This window comes from Borostomias antarcticus (genome assembly GCF_949987555.1).
Source record: "Borostomias antarcticus genome assembly, chromosome: 18".
Lineage (NCBI taxonomy): Eukaryota > Metazoa > Chordata > Actinopteri > Stomiiformes > Stomiidae > Borostomias > Borostomias antarcticus.
In genome coordinates this window covers 10,214,174-10,239,548 of record NC_140251.1, presented here as the reverse complement: position 1 = coordinate 10,239,548, position 25,375 = coordinate 10,214,174, and the positions used below count along the sequence as shown (strand labels likewise).

Genomic DNA, 25,375 nt, shown 5'->3' with positions numbered 1-25,375 from the left:
TCTCCTAAGCACAGCAGCCCTCCCACAGTCCCTGACTGCCTCGGGGCCGACTGACTGTGCTGGGAGAATCTGTGATCGCCTTGTAAAGAGGACAGAATGGTAACTTTAGTCACGCTTGTGAGTCATATCCTTACATTCCAAGATTAGCATATTCATCATCATGGTTTGGGAGATTCTTGATTGGCGGTTGAGCCTCTTTCTGCACTGTGGGACTGGCCCTGAGTGGATAGGCAAGCAAGCTACTAACTGCCATTTTGATTTGCATAACCCATTTGCTTTATGTAAATGAGGAACCTGTGTGCACATGTCCCGGTCTCACCCCCGCCTCCCTCCTACACAGGGTCCTTCCACCTGATACACCTGATGTTTGATGACTACGTCCTGTACCTACTGGAGTCCCTGCACTGCCAGGAGCGGGCTAACGACCTGCTAATGGCCATGAAGGGAGAGGGCAGCACAGGTCAGACACCCCCAAGCCTCGTGACTATAAACAAACACCATAGTCTACATCTCCACTGGGCTGTCCAATACTGTAGAAGCGATAAGTACCTCGGTCTCATCGTGGGCGGTTTGTTTGACCCCTGACCCCTGATTCCAGCGGAGAGAGAGGAGGAGCTGATGGTGACGGAGGCCACGCCCACCTCCCCGGTACCATACTCCCCCGCCAAGTCCGTTCCCTCGGTGGGGGTCCCAGCCGCCAGCTCCCCGACCGCCGCCCACTCCCCCGAGTACTCTGGCGTCACGGCAACCACAGGTGAGACAGCACCTGGGAAGTTCCACATGGAGCCGCCTCACATGGCTCTACTGACAGATGAATGATGTCACGTTTCTGTTTCACCTCTGCTGTGTTTGATCTTTAACAACAAGCTGCGTTAGACTACATCTGCAGGGCCACTGCTAGTTATCTGCAACCTCACATACATATACTCGAGTGGATTTTATGGATTGTGGCATGTAGATTCCTCTGTGCCAATCCCTGTGTCTCTGTGTGTGTGTATGTGTGTGTGCCAGGAGCTGTTCAGTCATATACCTGGTCCCTTACGTACACAGTGACAAGGTCGGGCAGCTCACCCCCAGAGGGCGAACAGCAGCTGCCCTGCATGCGCAGCGGTGCGCCCGCACCCCCCCCCTCCTCCGCTCACCGGATGCCCGTCTACGCCCACAGGGATGAGCCTGGGTGAGCTCTCCCGGAGATTATCACTATATGGAACTACGCTGTAATCATTAGCAGATGCATTGTTTATGTATTGCATCTATGGCTTTAAACATCGTATGATTCATTCTTTTAAAGAAAGGGTTTGAATTTGACCTTTAGGGGTAGATTTGTTTATCCTTTAAAAAAAATAACCATGATGATCTGCTTTTGATGTCTCCTGCTAGGTACACTGGGAGCTACAACTATGGCAGCTACAACAACCAGCACCCTCACTCCATCCAGAGCCAGTACCCTAGTCTGGGCCACGAGCCGGGCCTCCCGGCCCCGCTCCACTACCCTGCCTACCATCGCACCTCAACACAGGTCAGTCCCGACCCACAATTGGATCACCCTACTGCACCTTTAACCCCTACTCCACCTTTAACCATTTACCATTTAACCTACTGCACCTTTAACCTCTACTGCACCATTAACCAACATAATCAATAGAGGTCATTTTGTGTGAGAATATCATGGTTTTCTTGATGAAACATCTGTAGTCAATGGCCATTGGGTTCGCATGTGAAACGTCTTGCTGGTCTGATACTCGTGGTGTTCAAGGTCGTTACAGAGTCCACCAGTTTTATTTAGTGCACAGGCCTTTGTTGATAACATTAGTTGTCTGGGTTCTGTGTCTACAGTCTTGGCCAGGGTCTGTGTCTACAGTCTTGGCCAGGGTCTGTGCTACACTACTTGGTATTTGTCTGACGTCAGAGCACACAATAGGGAGGCAAGCTTCAATTCTTTATCGCATCTACAACAAATAGCCTGTCTAACACCGTAGCAAGTGTTATTTCACATGGAGAGCAGGAGTGAACATGAGTCAGCCCAGAACACTTCAATGGACAGAAGTGGTCGTGAGAGTATAATAATGCACACTAATGATACAAATATATAACACACTACAGAAACTCAAAAGTGACCATTTATATAGCATACTCTGACTTTAGACCTAATCAAGAGTCCTAATCCAACACCATGTAATTTATTTACAGCATATAGTGACTTAAGTCTCTATGTAAATACATGGTGTTTGATTAGGACTTGGTCTAAAGTCAGAGTATGCCATGTAAATGTTCACTTTCTACTTTCTGTAGTGTGTTATATGTTTTTATCATTCAGTGTGCATTATTACACTCTCACGACCACTTCTGTCCACTCAGAGCCCAGCGACAGCAGCAGTCCTACTTTCTTCAGGTCGTTGCCATTGGCGTAGATTCCATGCTTCTTTTGCAAGGTTGAATTTATGAATCAAAAGTTGCAAAAAGATCCCGCACACTGTCTAACATGTAATTCAATTTGAACCTGACGTTATTTGTTTGATGAGGGTCTAGTACTGAAACGTAACATTAAAATTGAATCGCAAGTTAGACAGTGTGTGGGATCTTTTTTGCAACTTTTGACTCATACTGTACATCCTTCTCCTACGCACCCTTTGAAACAGATGCGTGAAGTATTCTCTTGTAAGGTTGAGTTTAACACCAGCAGTAAATCAGCCTGGAATGTTAATACGGACAGGAAGTAGAAGAGCTGGCTCATTAGTATGCAAAACGCAGCTTTGTCAACAATGTGGCACTGGGAACAGGGAACTGTGAGGAGTGAGAGAACGGGAGAAAGAGAAAACAGCCAGAGAATGAGTAGAAGGATCAGCAGAGAGAAATAGAGTGCTAGTGAATAGAGGGATGAGGAGGAGGGGGGCAGGAGGAGGAGGAGAGGGGGAGGAGGAGGAGGAGGGAGGCAGGAGGAGGAGGGGAAGGAGGACAAGGAGGAGAAGGAAGAGGAGGGGGGGACAAGGAGGAAGAGGGGGGCATGGGGAGGAGGAGGAGGGGGCAGGAGGAGGAGGGGGAGGACGAGGAGGGGGAGGAGGACGAGGAGGAGAAGGAAGAGGAGGAGGGAGGGGCAGGAGGAGGAGGGAGGGAGGAGGAGGAGGAAGAGGAGGAGGGGGGGAGGAGGGAAGGAGGACGACGAGAAGGAGAAGGAAGAGGAGGATGGGGAGGAGGAGGGGGGAGGGAGGAGGAGGAGGAGAGTAAGGGTGCAGCTCTGAGGTGGCGTTAGCTGTAGTGAGTGGTGTGAGTTGACCCTTCTGATGGTAATTTTCTGTGGAGGGCCAGACTCTCTAGACTCCTCTGCCTTTGTACAGGGACCAGATCAGCTGGGCCTCCGCAGTGTTGCTACCCCCCCCGGAAGCAAACAGTGAAAGGTGGTTTGGCCAGGGTCCAGGGGGGCCCTGCTCTGTAACTCCCCTTCCCACCACTCAATAGTCTGTTCATCCGGCCCGGCCCCTGGCATACACTAGACCATGGGCGCGTTTATTAAAATATTGTTGTTCAATGGTCTCTTTTCTGTGCATGAACAAGAGGTCGCCGAGCCTGCCGTTCTGCTCCCTGACCCGGGGTGATGTTCCTTTTCCATGCCATCGTCCCTCATAACAGAACCACTGTTGCCTTTTTATATTTAGTAGGAAAGGGGAAAGACTTTTCACTTCCAATTTTTTCACCCTGATCTGAGCCTAAATTGAGCACAATGTGCGTGCTTTGTCTTCACGGGTCCATCAACAAGAGGAATTGGGGATGACGCGAATGGAGCACTTTGTTGGATTCCTCAGCTGGCCAAAATGTTTTTCAAGAGAGGCAGATTTGACAGCTTCTGTTAGTGGTCGGTTACCCTGGGCAACAAAAATAATACCGGAAAGCTCGTCTCCAGTAAATATCTGGTTCCACTGTCGTCTGTCCTGCTGGTGTAATTCAGTGTCCTTGAAGAAGTAATGAGAGACAAACATTTTATCTATTTACAGTCTATCTGCCAGGATATATCTGGTACCATGCAGAATGTTTGTTTTCTCCCGTGCTGAACAGTATCCTCTGAACAGACAGATTCTAACACGTTGTTTTCTCCTGTGTTGAACATAATCCTCTGAAAAGTCAGTTTCTAACATGTTGTTTTCTCCTGTGTTAGTACCCTCTGAACAGACAGATTCTAACACGTTTTCTCCTGTGTTAGTACCCTCTGAACAGACAGATTCTAACACGTTTTCTCTTGTGTTAGTATCCTCTGAACAGACAGATTCTAACACGTTTTCTCTTGTGTTAGTATCCTCTGAACAGACAGATTCTAACACTTTTTCTCCTGTGTTGAACAGTACCCTCTGAACAGTCAGATGTCTCGGATGGAGCCATGCCTGATGGGCGGGACTCCTCGGTTACACCCCACAGCCCTCGCCCCCCGGTGGCCGGAGGTCTCCCCTGCCAGCAGCTGTTACACCAGCCCCCCTATGCACTCCTCTCGCTATGCCTCCTCTGGGGACATGTACTCCCCGCTGGCCCCGCGCAGGAACTCAGAGTACGAACATTCGCAACACTTCCCCGGCTTCGCCTACATCAATGGAGAGGCCACCACAGGCTGGGCTAAATAACCCCGCCCCCCCTGCTCGCCCCCTCGCAGGACTCCTCCTGGACAGCCGTGCACAGCCATCTACGTCCAGCCAGCCAGCCTGCCAAGCCCGTGGATGCAAACGTCTCCCTGCCCCCAGCGTAGCCAGAGGCCTAATCAGCAGCACCAGTGAAGGAGGAGGAGGGCGAGGGGGGGGGGGGGGGGTGCACTGCAGGAATCACAGACACTGTTCAGGCTTGTCACAGAATCAATCACATGTTTGTGGTGCCGTCTCTTCAGGGCAGTCTGGAGTGTTGTACAAACGTATTAGGCGGTGAGAGGGGTCATGTGGGATGCATGCGCTGCATCTACCAAGCCGTGCCTTGTTGAATAATGAAGTCCCTCCCTGCCAAACAACTCCGCTGAGTAAACACACACTGACCGCCCCACCCAGATCTCGGTCACTAATGTGCGCATCTGGAGGGCTGTTTACGTTGTTCACGTTGTGGTTGACGTCAGAGCACAATCTCATAATGACACACGTGTTTTCTCCCGGTTAACACAGCAGGCCTTGTTGCCTATTAGGAGTCAAAGGGTTCCTCCTGTCAGAGTTCTGCAGCAGACAAGTTCCAGACGCAGCGATTCTACTGCGGGGCTCAGTCATGTCATACAACCAGGAGAGTATGACGTCAAAGAGGTTTATGGCCGTCACAAAACTAAACATTCGGAGAGCCTTTATCACTTATCTACACATGAATAGTTCATATATTCAATGGCTGAGTGCAGTGCCTGAGTGGAATTGTATGTGTGCTTCGTCACAAGCTGGTTTTGCTGTATTTGTGAGAGAACATACTATAGGTGTATTTTCTGTAACTTTGTAACACGGTGTTATGGTCCTTTTTGTCTCTGCATTCCAGTTGGTATGTGGTATGTTTTGTTTTTGTATGCTTAGTAAAAGGAACATTAACCTAGGTTTGTGTGTTATATAATGCACACAAAGCTACTGTGGACCTATTACCCTATGGGTAGGTATATAGGGGATATATCAGAGTGTAACACATGAACTCTAGTCACTTTCTCTGTAAATAAAAGCACTGGACAACTTCTGTGGTGACTTTTAAACTGTTACAGTTTAAACTGATATGTATGTGGAATTATTTGTTGCCACATAAATAATTTTTAAAACCCAAGTGTGGACTTTATCATTTTTTCATTTTTTTCCAATACATTTTAGCTCTTGGTTGAATATTTGGTGTACCACGTCATTCCACTCCCCGCTCCCTTAAATCTCCATTTTGAGTTTGCTGTCGACAAAAGAGCCCCAATCTTTTCAATCCCTCTGTGCTGGTTTTCTCTCCCATCGTCGGTAGCAGTGGGAAGCCTGGGGGAGAAGGGAGAGGGCCACACTGCGGAAAGAATTACATTTCTATGGAGAGTAGCTCCTGCTGGGGTGGGGTCATCGCACCTCCGTCCTGTAGCCTTTGACCTCTGACCCCTGCCAAGATATTTTTTGTGAATGCAGATCCCCTGCGTGGTGTGAGTCCATTTCAACACACCCCAAGCAAGGCATGTAGGTAGGAGGCTGGTTTGGTTCTATGCAATGGGCATGGGAAAAGCTCACAGTCCGGAGAAGCTATGGGCCTAATGACTATCAAGACTCAAGACTCAAAATCTGTTTATTAGCCATGTATATGGTTTACACATACTAGGAATCTGACTAGGGTTAAGGCATACGCTGATGAAGACGACATAGGACAGGGTGCAGGACAGGACAGGGCAAAACAGTACAAAAAGCAGTGCAACAAAATGCAGTGCAATGTACAAATTACGAAATACTGTTAAAAATAAATAAATGGCACAGTTTCAGTGTGTGTACTACATACAGAATGGGGTGTGGTGAGTGTATGTACAGTGTGTGTCTACAGAATGGGGTGTGGTGAGTGTATGTACAGTGTGTGTCTACAGAATGGGGTGTGGTGAGTGTATGTGCAGTGTATGTGTAGAGTGTAGTGTGGTGGGTGAGCGGTGTTATGTACAGTGAGTGCAGTGCGGTTGCCGTTAAGGTAGGCTATGTGGAACAATCAGAGGTTGTGTGCAACCAATAACAAAACCAATAACTGAGCCTCATATGTAAACTTGTCAAACCAAAAAGGCCATGATGGACCACTGGGGTGGAATCAGGTCCTGGTCCCAGTACCAGTCATAGAAAAACAGGAACACTAAAAGTATGAGAAAAAAAACTCAGTTTCTGGGTAATTGCAATGCGAACTTTATTATACTTAATTATTATTATTGACCCCATTATTATGTTCGTTTGACAGTTTGGAGTGAATAAGGTTTATGGAGGGCGGGCTCTTCCAAGGCTGTTATAAAGGCATATCTCGGAGGTGAAGTAAGGCTGTGAAGAGAGAGAGCAAGGCAGGTCTGGAGGAAGGAGGAAGTGGGTGTGGCTAGCTAGCTAGCTAGGACGCGCAGCCGCACTAGTGTCACTGAGAGTGGGACTACTGGGGCGAATAACATTCAACTCCCACCAGCTAGCGTTTAGGTATTCATCTACATACATATTTTTGAGATGGATTTGAATAATATTCTGCCGAAGCTCGATGCAGACAATGAAGAGGAAATCGAGAAGCTTTTGCATCAGTATAATCGAGAGGTAAAGTGAGCTCCTACTCGCCTTGGCTTGACGTCAGCCAAAACAACACAGCCAGTCCTGACTTTTCACAAGACGACAGCGTGCTAACGTGACGCATTTATACCAAAAATCTCAATCTATATCCGAAACATCCCTTAAGAATATGATCTGACTGTTTAACTGTAGCTTGACCTAATATTATGCTTTTGTTATAACAGTAGCTCACTAGCTGTTTTGCTAATGTGAGCGACCTAGGCTAGCTAACAAGATAGCTAGCTAGCAGCACTATGTTATTAGACACCTAGCCGGCATTAGCTTGCCTACTATTTATTTGAACAGTGTATTGGCACTTGATTATGGTGTAACAGTTAGCCCAAAGGTTGAATTATATTATGATCTCATGGACTTGTACTTAGGTGGACCTGACTAGCAAACCTGATAGCTTGGCTGAGCTAGCTCGCTTGCTTCATGTATGTCGTTGGGCCGGCACAAACACAATGGCAGTGGCCAGGAAGCCAGTTGGCTAACTGCGGTCACTATACTTATTTCTCTTATTTTCTCTTTTGCAGAACAGTCACACTTTCATATTTGACCAAAACGAGGTGGACCTGCGAAGTGTAAGGAGTTCTCTCTTTAACCAGCTTCATGAGCTTCTACAAAAAATCCGTCTATAAATCTCATAAATGAATCATTGGGCATTATCTACATCCTAGTAAAGACCATGTAAACACATGATCAATAGTGTCATCTTGAGAGAGTCAGTATTACAGACCTCCATACTCCTCTGATGCCCTCTCTCTTCCTCTCTCTCCTTTCCTCTCTCTCTCTCTCTTTGTCTGTCTACCTCTTTCTCTCTCTTTCCCCTCCTCCCTCCTTCTATCCATTATCTCCCCCGCTACTCGTCCGTGTAGAGGCTGTGTCAGGGGCTGTTGACGGTCCTGGGGAGGCAGGCGCAGCCCAGCTGCCAGAGCACCTGTCTGGAGACCCTCCGTATCCTGTCCCGGGACAAACGCGTGCTGGGGCCCGTGGCCACGCGTGGGGGCATGCTGGTCCTGGCCGGGCTGGCCCGGCTGCGGGGGGACGAGGAGGAGGAGGGAGACGGCGGGAGCGCCGCGCCCCAAGGTGAGGCCCAAACGGCGGGGGAGGAGCGGGTGGTGGTGGAGGCCCTGAAGTGCCTGTGCAACGTGGTGTACAACAGCACCGCTGCCCAGCAGGTGGGCGCGGACGTGCAGCTGGCGCAGGGCCTGTGCGCCCATCTGCGGGTGGCGCGCGCCGGGCACCATGAGGTGGGCCTGTTCTCGCTGCGGCTGCTCTTCCTGCTGTCGGCGCTGCGGCCGGACGTCCGGGGCGGCCTCTGCCGGGAGCTGCATGCCGTCCGGCTGCTCACAGATGTGCTGGAGCACACCCTGGACGTCTGCTGGGTGGGGCCGTACGAGGCCGCTGCCCCCGAACCCCAGGCCCTGGCCATCCCCGCCGAGGACAACGAGAGGGCCATGGAGGCTCTGAAGGCCCTGTTCAACCTCACGCTGTCGGACTCTGGGGACGAGGTGAGCCACTCTGGGCCGTAGAACATTGGGCCTCATTCACCGATATCTTCCTAAGTTCCGTTCTTAGATTTTTTGTTTCTAAAGAAAGCTCCTGTCTGATTCCCGACGTGTTCGTAAACCGCTGGATAAGTTCGTACCTGCCTTCTCTTAATGAGGAATTCCACGGTTTCGCAAGTTGAAAGTGCGTGGCCGCTCACCCGAATTAGCATAGGTAAGCTCCCTGCTAGCCCCCTATAAGGACATGCAACTACAGGGTCGTATGCAGATGTCACTTCTCTGAATGAATACTAGTCATCCGCGCCCTTGACTCGCCAACTTTTCGATAGCATAATGGTTTAGGTGGGGTTGTGTCAGGTGCATTAGCAAGTCAGAAGACTGCAGGTCGAATCCACCGTGGGCAATCAAAATCAGATTTTAATTTAGCCAAGTAGGCTTCCTCCTACAAGGAATTTGCCTTGGTGCATAAACATAGCGAGGCAGAACAGTGCAAAATGTCAAAGTGATAGAATACAATATACAATAGCCTACAGTCTACAAAAATGTAGGCTATCACAGCTGTCAACGCGGCATGCCCAAACGAAAATCTAAAAACCGAACTCCACCTGTCATATTTAGCAGCGTCAGTAAAATGCATGGGATGATATTAGCCTACTCGTTCAGTTAACGCTGTATCCGGAGAAGTTGGACCCGGCACATCAGCGATATTATTGGACAGACGGCACTCGCTTTGTAACAACTGTAGATTTGAAGTGCTCAGAGTACGCAATCACAAATCATTTTAAATGAGCATGTCTTTCCCACAAGTAATCCGTAGCCTACTTAAGACTGCTCTTGCGTGTTTGTAGATTCTGTTCTTAGTTCCCACATGTGAGAACATTGGTGAATGCCAGAATCGAACTTCAGAATCTTTCTTGGAAACGGTGTAAGTGGAATTTAAGAAGAAATTCTTAACTTGGTTGGTGAATGAGGCCTAATGCGTTTATTCCATCACCACCCAGTTTTGTCAGACCTGACTGTGCATGTTTTGTTTGAACATGGAGATTATTATCACTACACTTAAGTAACAAGGTGGCTGTGCTGAATGTCGCTGGTGCGGCACTAGTAGACAGAGGGCCTCTGTGCCCCTCCTTTCTAGACGCATGGGCCTCAGGGCCCCAGCAGGGAGATGACGTGATGTTGGTCACCTCCTCCAGGGCTCAGTCAGTCCTGCCTGACCCACCGTCATGGGAGAGGCTACCTGCAGATCCACCAGCCATTATATGAGATTACATGAGAAGACGATTAACAGCTAAGGCAAGGCTGGACAGTGTCTCTGGAGAACAGCTGTAACTGCTGGCCTGTACTGTCTCAGATCCTCGTCTTCTTCACCTCATGCTTGTTGCCTGTGACCAGCGAGTCCAGAATTGACCCTCCTTTAGAATTCCTTTCATTTTTCTTCAGTCACCATAGTTACTGCTGCGCCCTTATCCCTCTCACCCCCTCGCATCATGTCTCTCCCTCTTTTCCCAGAATCCTTTTCTTTCTCATGCTCTGTCTTTTACACTCTCATAACTTTGATTGTAGCTAAAATTCACTTATGTTTACAGTTGATTTACTTACACTATCTCAAACTCTCAAATATGCAATGTATCTTATCTTTCTTTGCTAATTTAAGACTTAACCTTCATTTTCTGAAACCTGTTGAGTTTATAAGTTGCTCTTCTTTTCCCTTAGGTGTAACCTCCTTACCCATGCCTGTCTAGTTTCTGCCCTTCATACCCTTTGTTTAATCAGTAAGATGCTTCCCTAATGACCATGCTGTTGTAACATGCTTCCATTTGATAGGATAGTGAGCCCCAGCTCCGCCTCCTCACTGCCATCATGCGCCATCTCCTGATGCTAAAGACTCAGACAGAGGAGAAAACAGAGGAAGCTCACAGGTTGGACAACTCTCCTCTCCTGTCCTCTCCTGTCTTGTCCTCCTCTCCTCTCCTGTGCTCTTCTGTCTTCTCCTCCCCTCTCCCCTCCTCTCCATTCCTCCCTTCTCATCTCCCTCTCCTCTCCTCTCCTTTCCTCTCCTATCCTGTCCTCTCCACTGGCCATATCATTGGAATTAATGGACCATTTGAATTAGACACATTTTACTACCAGCAATTAATCAATCTCCTGAGAATAGAATATGAAGTTTATTCTTGCCTTATATAAGGTACAGGTACATTGGAATAATTGTCATCACTTGTCCTTTCAGTATATTATCAGCACTAATTCCTCATTCCAGTCCTTGGTACGCAGCTAAACATTAAAGGTTCCCAAACGGGCAATTTACTGTCTTTAGTCTAGCAGTATCATCCTCATCTACTTATCCCATCCAATCATAGAGGACTGTGACTGTGTCTGTGATATAGGCAGTGCAATTAAATAACATTCAAGTATACATCTGTGCAGAGTCAGTTGTTATTACCTATTATATAAGCAAGTCAATTGTTATTGTCTATCGTATAGGCAAGGTGTTTCTGTTAAAGATAAGTGACTCTTGGAAGTTCATTGTTTTATAATTTTGCTTGTTTCACTGATGCTTGTGGCTGCAATCAAGGACAAGGAGTTGCTCTGGTGTACATGCAGAAGTGTGAGGAATGTGTGGTGAATGGGGCTGAGGCATGTTGAAGTGATGGATGTCCCCTGCTGTCCTGCTGTGGGACAGTTCTGCTGGGGTCCTCTGGTCATATATACACAATATATACACCTCTGGTCATATATATATATATATATATATATATGAGATATATATATATATATATATATGACCAGAGGACCCCAGCAGCAGACTCCCACAGCAGGACAGTGGTGGACATCCATCACTTCAACATGCCTATATATGCCTATGTATGTATGTATGTGTGTGTGTGTGTGTGTGTGTGTGTATATATATATATATATATATATATATATATATATATATAGGCTATTTTGTGGTCAATAAAATAGAAATAAAGTTGCTTGGGAGAAGAGAGGTTCATGGCTGCCAGTACGTAATTAAATTAATTTGAAGGACTACAGACAGTGTTGCTACAGTATAGCCTAGGTGAATGTAATAAGCCTGCTATCTGAAGTTTCTATGCCGTGACGTTTCTATTGGCTTGTAGGCTAAACAAAATTGTATACGCTGTTTCTTTGTCATAAAAAGTTTAATTCGTTTAATAACTGGCTTTTTCGTTGAGTAAATTGATTGATTCATTGATTTAAAACAGATCACAACAAGTATCTTTCAGTTTCATATAAAATCATCATTCACATGTCAAAAACCTGGCACGCAACATAGCATGCGCTGCAATGGAGTGGTGAGCTAATCGAAATGGCACTAATCAAAATGGCGCTAATCAAAATGGCACTAATCAAAATGGTGCTAATCAAAATGGCGCGACTCAGGATGAGGGTGGGAATCTGTGTTCTTCTAGTCATCTCGCAAGATATCAATAACTTTTTGGAAATAAAAAAAATTGTTGTTACTTTTTACTGTATTAGTTAAGTTGTATTTATTCTAATAGTATATGCTGTTTAAACACTTACTCCCCAGCTAAATAGCTTTGTCTTGGGTGGCCTTTTGCACAGTACTATACGTATATTATATGTTTGTTTTTCTCCCCCCTAATATACGGCTCTCATTCAGACTGGACCAGGGTATAGTGATACTGATAAAATGCCCTAATATTTGTTTTAATATAAAACTTTATAGCCACATTGAAGCTAAATTTCCAAGCTGGTTTAGGAAAATAATATATAGGTAACAATACAACTAGAAGAAATGTTTTGACGTGCTCCCTTGAATACTGTCACTTACCACTAAGTGGTCCACAATTGAGATCACCCCTGTTTAAGTGTTAATTCAAGGATGCTGATAAGCCTGGTGGCTGTTCTTTCCTCAGCCATGCCATCAACCTGTTGAGCAACCTGCCGGTGTCCTGTCTAGACGTGCTGATCAACACGCCCGTCCAGGGAGGCCAAAAGGAGTACGGCGGCAAGAACATGGCTGTAGTGCAGGTTCTGCTGGACTTCATGGAGAAGAGAATAGACAAGGTAACGGTCACTCAGCCTGTAACTAAGACCTGCTGGTCAGTATCACCTTGACACGATGGGCGCTTATCTGAAATTATTCTACACAAGTGGAGTTGAAAAAACAGTGCATTCGAAGAGCGAAATAAGAGGGTGATACTTGTTTTTTGGGAAAGGTACACTACCAGGTGTTGTGTGTGAGCTGTCACCTGCCTCATGTGTGTCTCATTCCAAGCAGTGTGCCAACTACAGAGAGGGGCTGACACCCGTGCTCAGTCTGCTGACGGAGGGCTCCAGACACCATCGTGAGATCCGCAGATACATCAAGACTCAGGTAGCTGTGGACTGGTCCCCAGTACACTTCTGCTCTCATTTACCAAATTAACCTACGACAGAAAACTAATTTCCACACAAAGCTCAACATTTATCAGTTTGGACTTGAGCGGAGGCTACGATCAAATCTCACGTCTCACTTTGTGTACGCAAGTCTGACAAAAGGCCTCGACTATGTTTCATATATCCCTAACATAAATAGGTATTTTCAAATTAACGGGGTGAACAGTTTTTACCATGAGCCGTGGTCTGTGCGCTACGAAGTCAGATCGGTCACTCAGACGTTGACGCTGTGTGCGGAACATCGAGAGATCCACAGGCGCAGTACGCAGACCAGAATGCAGCTCACTCAGCTGGACCGAGAAGTAGAAAGCGAAAATAGAGCTTTGTAAATCCGACAACAATGAGAACCCCCGCACAACCAGCATAGATGTGATTTTGTAAACACAAGCCTGTACGCACTCCAGGGAGAGAGAGAGAGAGAGAGAGAGACGTAGAGCCAAGTAACTCCCTCAGGACTCCGGTGTAAAAGAGATGAACTAAAAGTCTTTATTCTAAGTTCACAAAATATGTCCCAAATGAAATCTTATTTCACAATAGTAAAACCAAAATTCAGTAATTCCCTACATCATGCTACTAGTCCTACGGTAAGAAAACTGTTGCGTTGTTAACGTGACAGTAGCCATAATATTACAAATGTTTATACAACAAAGGCATCCTATGCTCGTCTATTACATCATTAGAAATACAATTATTAACCTGTGTGTATGTAGGCTGAATATTATATTGTAATAACTTAACTGTTTAAAGTAATGCTGCTGTTCCTAATGAACTCTGCATATAATATGAATGTAAACAGCAATGATTGAATGAATAATCAACACACTACCAACACTATAGTAATGTTGCCTACGGTAGCTAGCATGAACAGCCATTGTATAAAAAGCTCCCATGTGTAATGGTGACAGCCTGTTTTCACTCCATAATGTTCAGGTGGCTGAGATGTAAGAGCTCTGTGAATTACCCTGGCTCATCGTATGATTGGTTGCGCCGTTGGCCTAATCTGTGATTCTTCGCGCTTGTTCGATCGGTTTCTCTTTCATTTTGAGATGGCCTACGTGTTAGGCAAGGCTACTGGTGACATAATTACAAGGAATTAAAATGAACAAATTAAAAGCAATGGGTCGGCTAACTGATTTGCAATGTGATAGGTTAGATGCTTATTCAGTCACTTATTTAAACGAGATTTGACAAGTCATCAAATCTCGGCAATGGCAGATGTGGCTCTGGAGAAGAGCTCTACAGTACTTGCCCATCAGTAGGTTTCCCTGGACCGCAGTTATCTTGTCCTCCTTGGCATAAAGGCGTGACAAACATTGGTTTCTATTCATCTATAAGGCCATTTCAAGAATGCTCCCTCATATTTCTTCTATGTTGGAATGGAATTCTAGTCGCTATTCAACCCGTTCGCAGGACATACTTATGCTTAAGGTACCCTGGGCCAACACTGAACTTGGGAAATCAGCTTTCTTTTTTAATGCTCCTTCCACATGGAATGAACTACAAAACCAATATAGCGCTCTACCTTCCTATGGGCAGTTCAGAGCACAATTATTAGGTGGGCTAGCTTGTAAAAGCTATCCTAACTTGTGATATTCCCACTATTTCTTTCTTTCTTTCTTATTATTCTCCTCAGTTTTTTGGCCCTTAAATACTTCTTCATACTTTGTGCTAGAAACTTCATTCAAACTTTAAAATGTTCATCGTCTTTAGCAGTTTCCCGGATGTATTCAGATTTTTAATATTTTTTATAGTTTTTTTTAGTAATTTAACTTTTTATAGTAATTTTTGTGACTTTGAAACTGCTGGTGGAATGTTCATTATCATTATGTTTTCAGAGTGGTGGCAGCTGTTGCTTTGAAAATATTCACATATTTTGTAAACTGCCTGCACTCCTACAGTTTTGAAAGCTCACACACATACATCAAAACATTCACACAACTGTGCTGATTCGTACAATGTAAGTATCTAAGCTGTGTGATTTATAGTTTTCACTGTATGACAATTTGTTTGGCAACTGCGCTCCCCATTGAAACATATGAGCTGCTAATTTTGCATTTTTACCTTTTTTTTTTTTTTTTACTTGTCACCATGCCTACAGTTTTAACAGCTCATACACATATTATACATCAAAACGTTCACACTACTGTGCTGATTCATAAGATGTAAGTATCTATGCTGTGTGAGTTACCGTTTTTGAGGTATGGCGATTTGTTCAGCAACTGCGCTCCCCATTGAAACATATGGTGCCGCACTAACCTTTGAGCTGCTAATTTTGCATTTTTACCCTTTTTCTAACTTGTCGCCATGCCTACAGTGTTTAAGCTATACGGCCATATTATACATAGAAATGTTCTGCTAGTTCTCAGGATTCCTATGTTGGCAATATATAAGCTGTAACATGTATAGTTTTCGCGATAGAGCTGTCTGAATCAGGCCATGTCTAGGATCAGTGTGTCAGTTGGGATTAGAATGGTGGCAGCTGTTGCTTTTTTGAATTTGTGTGCATGTGCAGCCTCTCTTAAAGGTACAGGCACCCTTTTATAACTAATGTGGTAGCACAGAACTCAGCCAAAGTGGAATAGAGACACATGATCTTCACTGGTGGGGGCCGGTGGGTATCCTGTAGATACTAAAGCTTTATAGATTTAAATCAAAGCAGCAATACACCCATTAAACCAGACAGGTCACAACATTAAAGTGAGGTCCTGGAACTTAAGAGGAAGAGACAGAAGTGCGTGTGTGTGTGTGAGCAAGAGAGAGAGAGAAGGAGAGAGAGAGAGTCTACAGTAGGTGTACAGTAATCACTCTTTACAGAGAGAAGACCTGAGAATGAAAACTAATTTGTATAACAGGAACTTCTCAACACAATTAAACTGAGTATGCATTCAGTTAAAAAAAAGAAATTAGTCTAAAATTGTGCTGTGAGTGTGCAGGTGAGGCAAGCAGGATGAACTGGAATGGGATCCTGGAAGCACAGCACAAAAGCACAGAAAAAAGTCTATTAATCTTTTAGAAAGTTTCAGAAATATAATATCTTATTATCTATTCATCATTTATAAGTATATACACCTTGATGATTATTTAATTATGAATGAATAGTTATTGAAATTAGGCTAACAGATCCTTATTATAATGTGTTGTCAAATTGTAGGCCTAATTAGCCTATAATGTGTTAATCAATCAATCAATCAAAGCTTTATTTATATAGCGCATTTCATACCCAGAGGCAACACAATGCGCTTTACAGAGAACAAGGGAGGTGGGCAGACATCCCACCCCTACATATTCCAGAGGGAAGCAAAAAAACTGTAATCACCCGGGGGCCAGATAAGTGAGCTGTAAAAATTCTTCCCTGACCCCTCTCAACAAGGCGACCGAGCAAGCTCCTGGAGTATGTTTGTCTACCGGCTAAGAACATTTATAGAGCAATAAATAACATTAAATTACATTTTCAGAGTAAGAGAGGCTAATAACATCATAGGAGATGATGTTAAAGAAATTATAAGTGTAATTTAAAATTTAATCAGTAACATTTACTTTTATCAATAGGTTTGGCCTACTTACAAGCTAGTGAGACTGGAGTGGCTGGAGATGGTCGGGTACTCTGATGCAGAAGCCAACCAAAACTGATCCAGAGGGAGCTCTCTCAATTTGAGTTTCAGTGTGCGGTCCATACGGAGCTCTGCGCATTCCTCTCTCTCTCTCTCAAAGTGAGATTTTCTGTTGATGCTTCCTACTGTAGTTGAATGGGTCTCGAATCCAGTCGTCCACACATGGGAAGTAGCGCTCAAACCTCTCTTTTAGGCCGGATTCATAGTCGACGAAAACTACATAAGCGCAAGCAACGCAAGCTTCGCAAGGCCACGCAAGATCTCGTTGCGTCCTTGCATGTCATGCCGAAATTTGTCACTTGACGCAAGCAATAGTGCAATTCCTTGCGTTTCCACAAAACAAAACACAGAACGCAAGCTCTCGAGTCATGTTGGAGCTTGCGTTCACAACGTAGCTTGCGTTGTTTACGTCGACTATGAATCAAGGTGCACAGCAAATACAGCGCGCTCTCCGTCTGCCTGGGGCGCGGCTGATGTCAGTGGGAACATTTCGAATTTGATTATGAACTATTCCAGCCAATCCGAATCGAATATTTACCCAGGCCATGAACTAATAATAAAATAACCATTATAATATTTATTTAATAATTATTATTATTATTTTACATAAATTGTCACAAAATTGCACGGCACACCCGGACTTGCCTCACGGCACACCGTTTGCGAACCACTGGGCTAGAGACACATGGTCTTCACCGGTGTGGGCGGGTAGGTGGCCCAGAGAGGCGTACACTGTCCCTGACCAGCTCTGACCTGAGGGGGTGGTGTCTCGCCACCACGCCACTGTCCACGCCCTGGACCCCACAATTCAGCCCCTGAGTGGGCTAGAGACGCACGGTCTTCGCCGGTGGGTGCATGGAGATTGCCCGGTCCGTAGTAGTTCTAACAGTAGCATACAGCTGCAGCAGCTAGCCCACCTCACATTTTCTCCAGGAAATGTACTTTCTAATTGAACATTACTGTTTCTTATTGTAATTGCGTTTATTGATTGTTCATTGATTTTATCGCTCATTGCTTTTATTTGTTGAGTGTTAAATAAAGGTTAGAAATGAGTTCATTCATTCATTCATCTTTTCATGGAGAGTGACGATTTGCTATTGGACAAGTGGTCTGAGGAATTTCTCTTCTTGGCTATATTACACATGTCCATGTTGTAAACTGTAGGGGCGAGGCCAGAATATGTACAGAAGGGTCGTGATATCTAAATGGCGATTGTTTTCATCCTCCACATTTATCAACGCCCGTGATTGGCGGGATACGAAGGTTTCATGAATCACACGTGAACCCTGTCGTACTCTAATTTCTGAGTAGCTATGGACTGGTCCCCAGTACACACTGTCCCCAGATAGCTATGCTGTTCTTGAATGTTGCAAATATCGTATGTCCTGTGTGTGATGATGTTTTTAACTATTTGACATGAGGACAAAGTTTTCAGCCTAGAGCAATAACGTTTTATTGTATTCTATTGTAGGTGCTGCCCCCCCTGAAGGATGTGAACGTCAGGCCTGAGATCGGCAGCACCATCAGGAACAAGCTCGTCCGCCTCATGACCCACGTGGACATGGGCGTGAAGCAGAGCGCCGCAGAGTTCCTCTTCGTCCTCTGCAAGGAGAGTGGTGAGGGAGACGGCTGTCACTACTGACACAGAGACACTACTGACACAGGGACACTACTGACACAGGGACACTACTGACACAGGGACACTACTGACACAGAGACACTACTGACACAGGAACACTACTGACACGGAGACACTACTGACACAGGAACACTACTGACACAGGGACACTACTGACACAGGGACACTACTGACACAGGGACACTACTGACACAGAGACACTACTGACACAGGGACACTACTGACACAGGGACACTACTGACACAGAGACACTACTGACACAGAGACACTACTGACACAGGGACACTACTGACACAGAGACACTACTGACACAGAGACACTACTGACACAGAGACACTACTGACACAGGGACACTACTGACACAGGGACACTACTGACACAGGGACACTACTGACACAGGGACACTACTGACACATAGACTACTGACACAGTGACACTACTACTGACACAGTGACACTACTGACACAGTGACACTACTGACACAGGGACACTACTGACACAGGGACACTACCGACACAGGGACACTACTACTGACACAGAGACACTACTACTGACACAGAGACACTACTACTGACACAGAGACACTACTACTGACACAGAGACACTACTACTGACACAGACACTACTACTGACACAGGGACACTACTACTGACACAGAGACACTACTACTGACACAGAGACACTACTACTGACACAGAGACACTACTGACAGAGACACTCCTACTGACACAGAGACACTACTGACACAGAGACACTACTACTGACACAGAGACACTACTGACACAGAGACACTACTACTGACACAGAGACACTACTACTGACACAGAGACACTACTGACACAGAGACACTACTGACACAGAGACACTACTGACACAGAGACACTACTACTGACACAGAGACACTACTGACACAGAGACACTACTGACACAGAGACACTACTACTGACACAGAGACACTACTGACACAGAGACACTACTACTGACACATTGACACTACTACTGACACAGAGACACTACTACTGACACAGTGACACTACTGACACAGTGACACTACTGACACAGACACTACTACTGACACAGAGACACTACTGACACAGAGACTACTGACAGAAACACATGAATCTGCCTTTGATGAATTTGCCTAGTGACGCCTAACGACTCGTAACTACTCACAACAACCCATACCTCATCATAACTCCTAACTCACAGCCACTTTACCTGTGGCGCCTAGTGCGTGTGTAACAGTATTGGCCTGTTGATGAACTAGTGACTAGAGGCCCACAGGGTGAGTAGGACTGTCTGATGTGGGCATGTCGAGTGTTCATTTTGCATCCGTGATGACATCCCCATTAAAAACAGTAGAGAGTGAGACAACATTTAAAATGGCCGCCAGAATGAAGAGCGTGTGTGTAACCCTATCCTCTCTGCAGTGGACAGCCTGCTGAAGTACACCGGCTACGGGAACGCGGCCGGTCTGCTGGTGGCCCGCGGCCTCCTGGCTGGGGGCAGGGGAGAGACCCAGTATTCCGACGACGAAGACTCCGACACCGAAGAGTACAAATCTGCCAAACCCTTGTAAGTTCTTGATGTTTGAGAGCGGTGTCTGCAGGACCTCTAGCTGTGGAGCCACGGGGTGTAATTCAACGAGTCCCTCTAAAAGATTTTCAATGATCTGACTTCAATTGTCCTTGCCTGTTTGGCATCTGTTTAGCCATTTCTATGACAATGTTATGACATTATTATGACAGTGTTAAGCATTCTCTCTCCATGTCTTAACCCTAACCTGCATGACTGGAAATTGGAAATAAAAACCCACACACCGGAATATGCTCCCTATCGGTCGTAACGTTGCACAAGAGCAAAACTGCAAAGGAGCATATTCCGGCAGGCGGACATTCATGCTCCGCTCTTGTACTATGACACCCGGCACATTTGGTTGAATGGCTTTTACTGTCCACCTCTCTGACCTTGTCTCCCTATCCCAGTATCAACCCCATCACCGGCCACGTCGAGGAGCCGGGCCCCAACCCTCTGGAAGAGATGACGGAGGAGCAGAAGGAGTACGAGGCCCAGAAACTCGTCAACATGTTTGACAAGTTGTCAAGGTAAACACGCGTCTCCCAGCCTGTCTGTAATGAACAACAGCGTAGACACATAATGACCCGTCTGCCGACACGTCTTTATCATACCCCGGCAAGATAATTAACCTTTTTTACACACTCGAGTGTGAATGATCAGTGCGACGGCCTGCTGTATTCAATCTGACCTTTCCTCGGCTGGCAGACGATAGCGCTGCTCAGAGATACTGTTCGTCGGAGAGGCGATACTGAGCGCGCTCCCTGCCAACCAGTTGATTAAAGGAGGAATCTCCCGCCGTCAGCCCCCTGCTTCAATTAGGGCCAGCCTTCCAGCACCGCCGCATTCAGCAGGAGTCAATGGAGCCGCCGGCACACCCCTGCAGAATCATTACCGGCACACCATTAATTACCTCCTAATTGGCCCACACGGTGGGGCGCCAGACCAGCAGTCCTTTATCCCCCTCTCTGTGCTGCATTCAGCTTTTTAATAACATATACGTGTCCCGCCTATATTCACCTTCACCCACATTCATCTTGGAAGCCAAACATTGTCCCCAGCCAGGGAGTGGGGGGTGGGGGGACTGAGACACAGGCACAATTAGAAAGCAGCCTTGGATGTTTGAGGGGGTGGGTGACTGCGTTTACAGGCACAAGGAAGCTGACATTGTCATTGTGGAGCTAGAGAGAGGGGTTGAGTTGTAATGAGACACGTGTGCCCGGCGAGAGGCAGATTCCTTTCCTTGTCCTCTCTCCTCTCCTCCTCTATTCTATGTGCTTGTGAGGGGGAGAAGTACTGGAGAGGGAGAGGGCTTTGCTCCAGACACCGGCGCAGCCCCAATACTGGCGCTCAGGAGATCTCTCATAGCCTCGCAAGAATGTGCTTCCGTTGATGCTTAACTGGTCCACCAATTAGCACATGTTCTGACCCCCCCCCCCCAAACACACACACACACACACACACACACACATACATCTGCCAGGCTGGGGCCTCTGTGTTGCAGGGGGGGGGGGGCAGGACAGTGATGGGGCTAATTGGGAAGAGTATACTACCTACAGTGTTTGAGGAGTAGAGGGATGGGCTGGGAGGGTCTGCCGTTCTGTTTTGCTTCCAGTACAGTTGTTATCTCCTCGTTAACCCACCTTACCTCGATACCTCGTTACTGCCCCTTATAAAGTCCCGGGGCTAGCAGGTGGGGCTTGGGACAGGTGGGAGAGAAGATTTTCTTTTAAGATATGCAGACGATCACCGTCATTCTTTAGACTGGCTCTTCGAGACTCAACCTTTTTTTAAAGTAGTGAAAACACGCCCACAATACCAAGCCTTCCCTCATGTAGTGCAAGATCACAAAATGGTTGTGAAAGACTAACCACTCACATCGCCATCCTCCTTTACCTCGAACCGAAACATTGACCTGATGACCTCCATGCAGAGGACCAGTCATATCACATCACAGGCTGCAGTCAGATCCTGCTCATCCAGTGATGTTGAGAGGTTGTAGTGACACGTGGCAGAGAGGACGTGGGCTAGGGTAGGACGTGGGCTAGTGTAGTACGTGGGCTAGGGTAGGACGTGGGCTAGGGTAGTACGTGGGCTAGGGTAGTACGTGGGCTAGGGTAGTACGTGGTCCGGCCGCCACCACTTGCACCAGCGTTAAGCTTTTGCTATTGTCAAACATTGCTCACTGAAGATCTTTGCACTAGCTAGCTAGCTATATTTCAGCAAACAAAATGTCTTCCCTCCAACTAGCTACACTTCATCAACAAAATGTTTTCCCTCCGACTCATCTGAAGACTTCTTCGTAAGAATCAAAAATTACCTACTCAGGTTCTGTAGGAACTAGGAATTACATGTTCATTTGTGTTTGAATCCTTCAAATGAATGCAAATGGGCCCTTTTTAAGTCTTTGATTGGATAATTCTCTGATAAATCATCTTAGGGTGAGCTGGTGACACACAGTGCAGATATAACTGGATTAGGGCGGAGAGGCAGCCACAGCTTTGAGGAGATTAGATGGGGCACTGATCCTGTAATTAAACCGCTAGAGACTAGAGAAGGGGGAGGAGGGGGGTTCTTGAGCACTTGCTGGATGTAATAGAACCAGGCCAGGTCCAGCCTGGCTTATGTGTGTGGCTGGCTTGTTTCTTTTCAGGACTGGTAGGACGGAAGCTAGTCATGCCACTTTAATAGCTGTGAATTGAAATGACATTAAATAATATCTGATAAATTAAGATGGGTCTTGTCGCCTGGACACATCAGTTCCAAAACGTAAACAACAGCGTTTGTTTAGCTACATATAGACTAGAGGAGATTTGCTCAGCATAGACTCTGAGAATGTCCCACGTGGGAGTCCAATGCGCTCATACTCTACTTGTGGAATTTAGGTAAGGGATAAAAAGGTTGGAGTGAAAGGATGAACGTGTGGAGGTTTGGGGTATAGTCCCATAAAGTCATCCCCACCGGGTCTTGAACCCCAGTCTCCCGGGTGGGAGTCCAATGCTCTGACCACTACTCTACTTGTGCAGTGGAGATCGGCGGGTTGATTTTGATGTCCTCCTTGATTTTGGCGTGCTGGGACTACTGCCTCTTGTGGTGCCAACAGAGAGATGCAGGCCAACATTGTCAGGAGTAAGGGAGGGAGGGAGTGATAACTCGACAAACACTATACTAGCTGCGCGGCTGGCCAGCCATGTTTGCTGCCGTTCTGTTTGCACAGACTACACTCTGCTAACCCTCACCCAGGGAGAGTCACAGATCATAACTGTGACTCTGCTTGTATTGTAACTGATGGCTGCTGCCTCTCAGCCCAGCATGTTCTGTAGGGAGACGGGACGTCTGTCTGTCTGTCTGTCTGTCTGTCTGTGTGTGCGTGTGTGTGAGATACTGATGTATGTATGCATGTGCGTGTGTGTGTGATACTGATGTATGCGCGTGTGTGCGTGCGTGCGTTTGTGTGAGAGAGTGTGTGTGTGTGCGTGCGTGCGTGTGTGTGTGTGTGCGTGTGTGTGTGTGAGAGAGAGAGAGAGAGAGAGAGAGAGGGAGAGAGAGAGAGTGATACTGATGTATGCGTGTGCGTCTCCCCCACAGGCAGCAGCTGATCCGTCCTATGGGTGTGAGGCGGGACGGTACGCTAGCACCCCTAGAGGAGGCCCTGAGACTGCCTGCTGAGGACAGCTGCAACTCAGACTCAGACTAGAGCTGCCCCTGACCCACACCTCCACCCAGGCTGGGGCTGCTGGCCCCCAAGGGCCCCCTCACTGAGACCCGAGGGCCCCGGCCACCACGGACCAGCTCCCGGAATGAGCCTGACCTGACGGAGGAGCAGGTGTGGGAGGAGCAGGTGTGGTGGGACAGCCCATCAGGAGGCTCTGCTGTATGACACACAGGAAGCCCACTGACCCACATTGCTTCTCTTTCTGTTCTGTTGCCTTTTTTTATGTATTTTTTCCCTCTGATCACGCCTATATAATTTGACATAATGGAAGGTTGCTAGATAGCTCATCAAATTGTACTGTACTGTATTCTATATGAATGTGATACGGAAAGCATAATTGCCTTGGTTCGACCAAAGTGTAATTGGATTAGCACATGAAATCATTCCTTATATATTATGTTTTATTTTTTGTTTTTACTTCTAGTAAATCATCCATCTGCCTACTATCTATATGAAGTTACTGTACGTACACGTTAACACAGATAATCTATGTTGAAAACAAGGAACAAGTGCTAGGAGCAGTGTCCTCAACACCATGCTTGTGAGTGAGTGCTTGCGTGCAGGTGAATAGTTATTCAGAGAAGAGGTGGGACTCTCTTCTGTCGCTGATGCACTTAGGGTCAAATTCCCCTGTAGATGAGTCAGCTGTCAGCAGACAAATGAACATGGCTGTAGTGTCCTGGGAAGGGTTGAGGTGGTGGGCTGCTGTCCAGACCCCGTGCTGGGGACTAGTATTCAAAGGGTTACTGCCTTACTTGTTGTGGACTCTTGAAATGTCTATAGCACAATGACTGTTTTCTATTTCTACCTTCCATCTGCCAACTTTGCATGCTGTTAAAGTTTTGCTCTAAATCTTTTTCTTTTTTAATTTATTTTGGAGTCTCAATTGATTTTATTATATATGTAAGATAAGTATATGTACAGATATGAACATATTTCTGCAGGCTGGATAGGTCTTGATAAGAATGCTTGAAGAAGGCTGCATGGTTGAAAGAGTGGTTCTGGACTCCCAGTGCAATTGGATCTGGTCACGTGTGTGTGTAGTGTGCGTATGTACTGGCATTTTGAAATTAGAATCCTCTTTATTGCCAAGTAACATGCTAGGACTTTAACAATATTCCTATGAGGAAAGAAAGCGTTTATTTATTTGCACTCTTTATTGGTTGGCCTTAGGCCAGGTCACCCTGCTCAGAGACCATCACAACAAAGCAGGTCTACCTTTTTGTAAATGGCCACTAGCCTGCTCATCTGAACATTGACACAATAGTTTAGTGCAAAATCCTCCCAGACAGCTGTGTATTAATGACCGGGACATTACTGTTGAAAGTAATGTCACAGACTGCATGTTGATCTGAATTGGAGATTTCTCCAATTCCTGAAGGAGAATGTGTTCTTTTTGTACATTGTTTTCTGACTGAAAATGTAACCACACTTTAAACACAAAGGAAATTATTGTTTTCTATGTGTAGTATAGCTTCTCTATTGCAACGTTAATAAACACTGCTGTCATGTGACTCATTTTCTCTGCTTTATGGCTCAGTAGTTTCACAGTAATTCATTTGTATTACTATTTATTCTGTACTCTAGTACCACACTGATACACATTTTAACACTTTAATTGCCAGACCAAGAAAAAAGCTATGGAAAATTTCGTAGGACACAAA

The 25,375-nt window shown here is 46.1% G+C and overlaps 2 protein-coding genes across 2 annotated transcripts in view; both read left to right on the top strand.

Moving 5' to 3' along the window:
• rfx4 (regulatory factor X, 4) overlaps window positions 1-4,607 on the top strand; it is a gene marked incomplete at both ends in the record, with an annotated part of 19,989 nt that extends 15,382 nt beyond the window's left edge. Inside the window, 5 exons of the mRNA XM_084452606.1 lie at window positions 341-460; window positions 599-754; window positions 1,012-1,177; window positions 1,381-1,519; window positions 4,335-4,607. Of these exons, the coding sequence (XP_084308732.1) occupies window positions 341-460; window positions 599-754; window positions 1,012-1,177; window positions 1,381-1,519; window positions 4,335-4,607 (854 nt within the window). The remainder of the gene's footprint in view (window positions 1-340; window positions 461-598; window positions 755-1,011; window positions 1,178-1,380; window positions 1,520-4,334) is intronic.
• Window positions 4,608-7,076: 2,469 nt separating this feature from the next.
• Window positions 7,077-25,192, top strand: ric8b (RIC8 guanine nucleotide exchange factor B). The gene is made up of 10 exons (XM_084453008.1): window positions 7,077-7,220; window positions 7,769-7,816; window positions 8,111-8,746; window positions 10,571-10,665; window positions 12,649-12,799; window positions 13,014-13,109; window positions 18,254-18,398; window positions 19,852-19,996; window positions 20,407-20,526; window positions 23,585-25,192. Exons 1-10 carry the CDS (start codon window positions 7,137-7,139, stop codon window positions 23,691-23,693), a joined length of 1,629 nt encoding a protein of 542 aa, XP_084309134.1. The 5' UTR covers window positions 7,077-7,136; the 3' UTR covers window positions 23,694-25,192.
• Window positions 25,193-25,375: the final 183 nt, after the last annotated feature.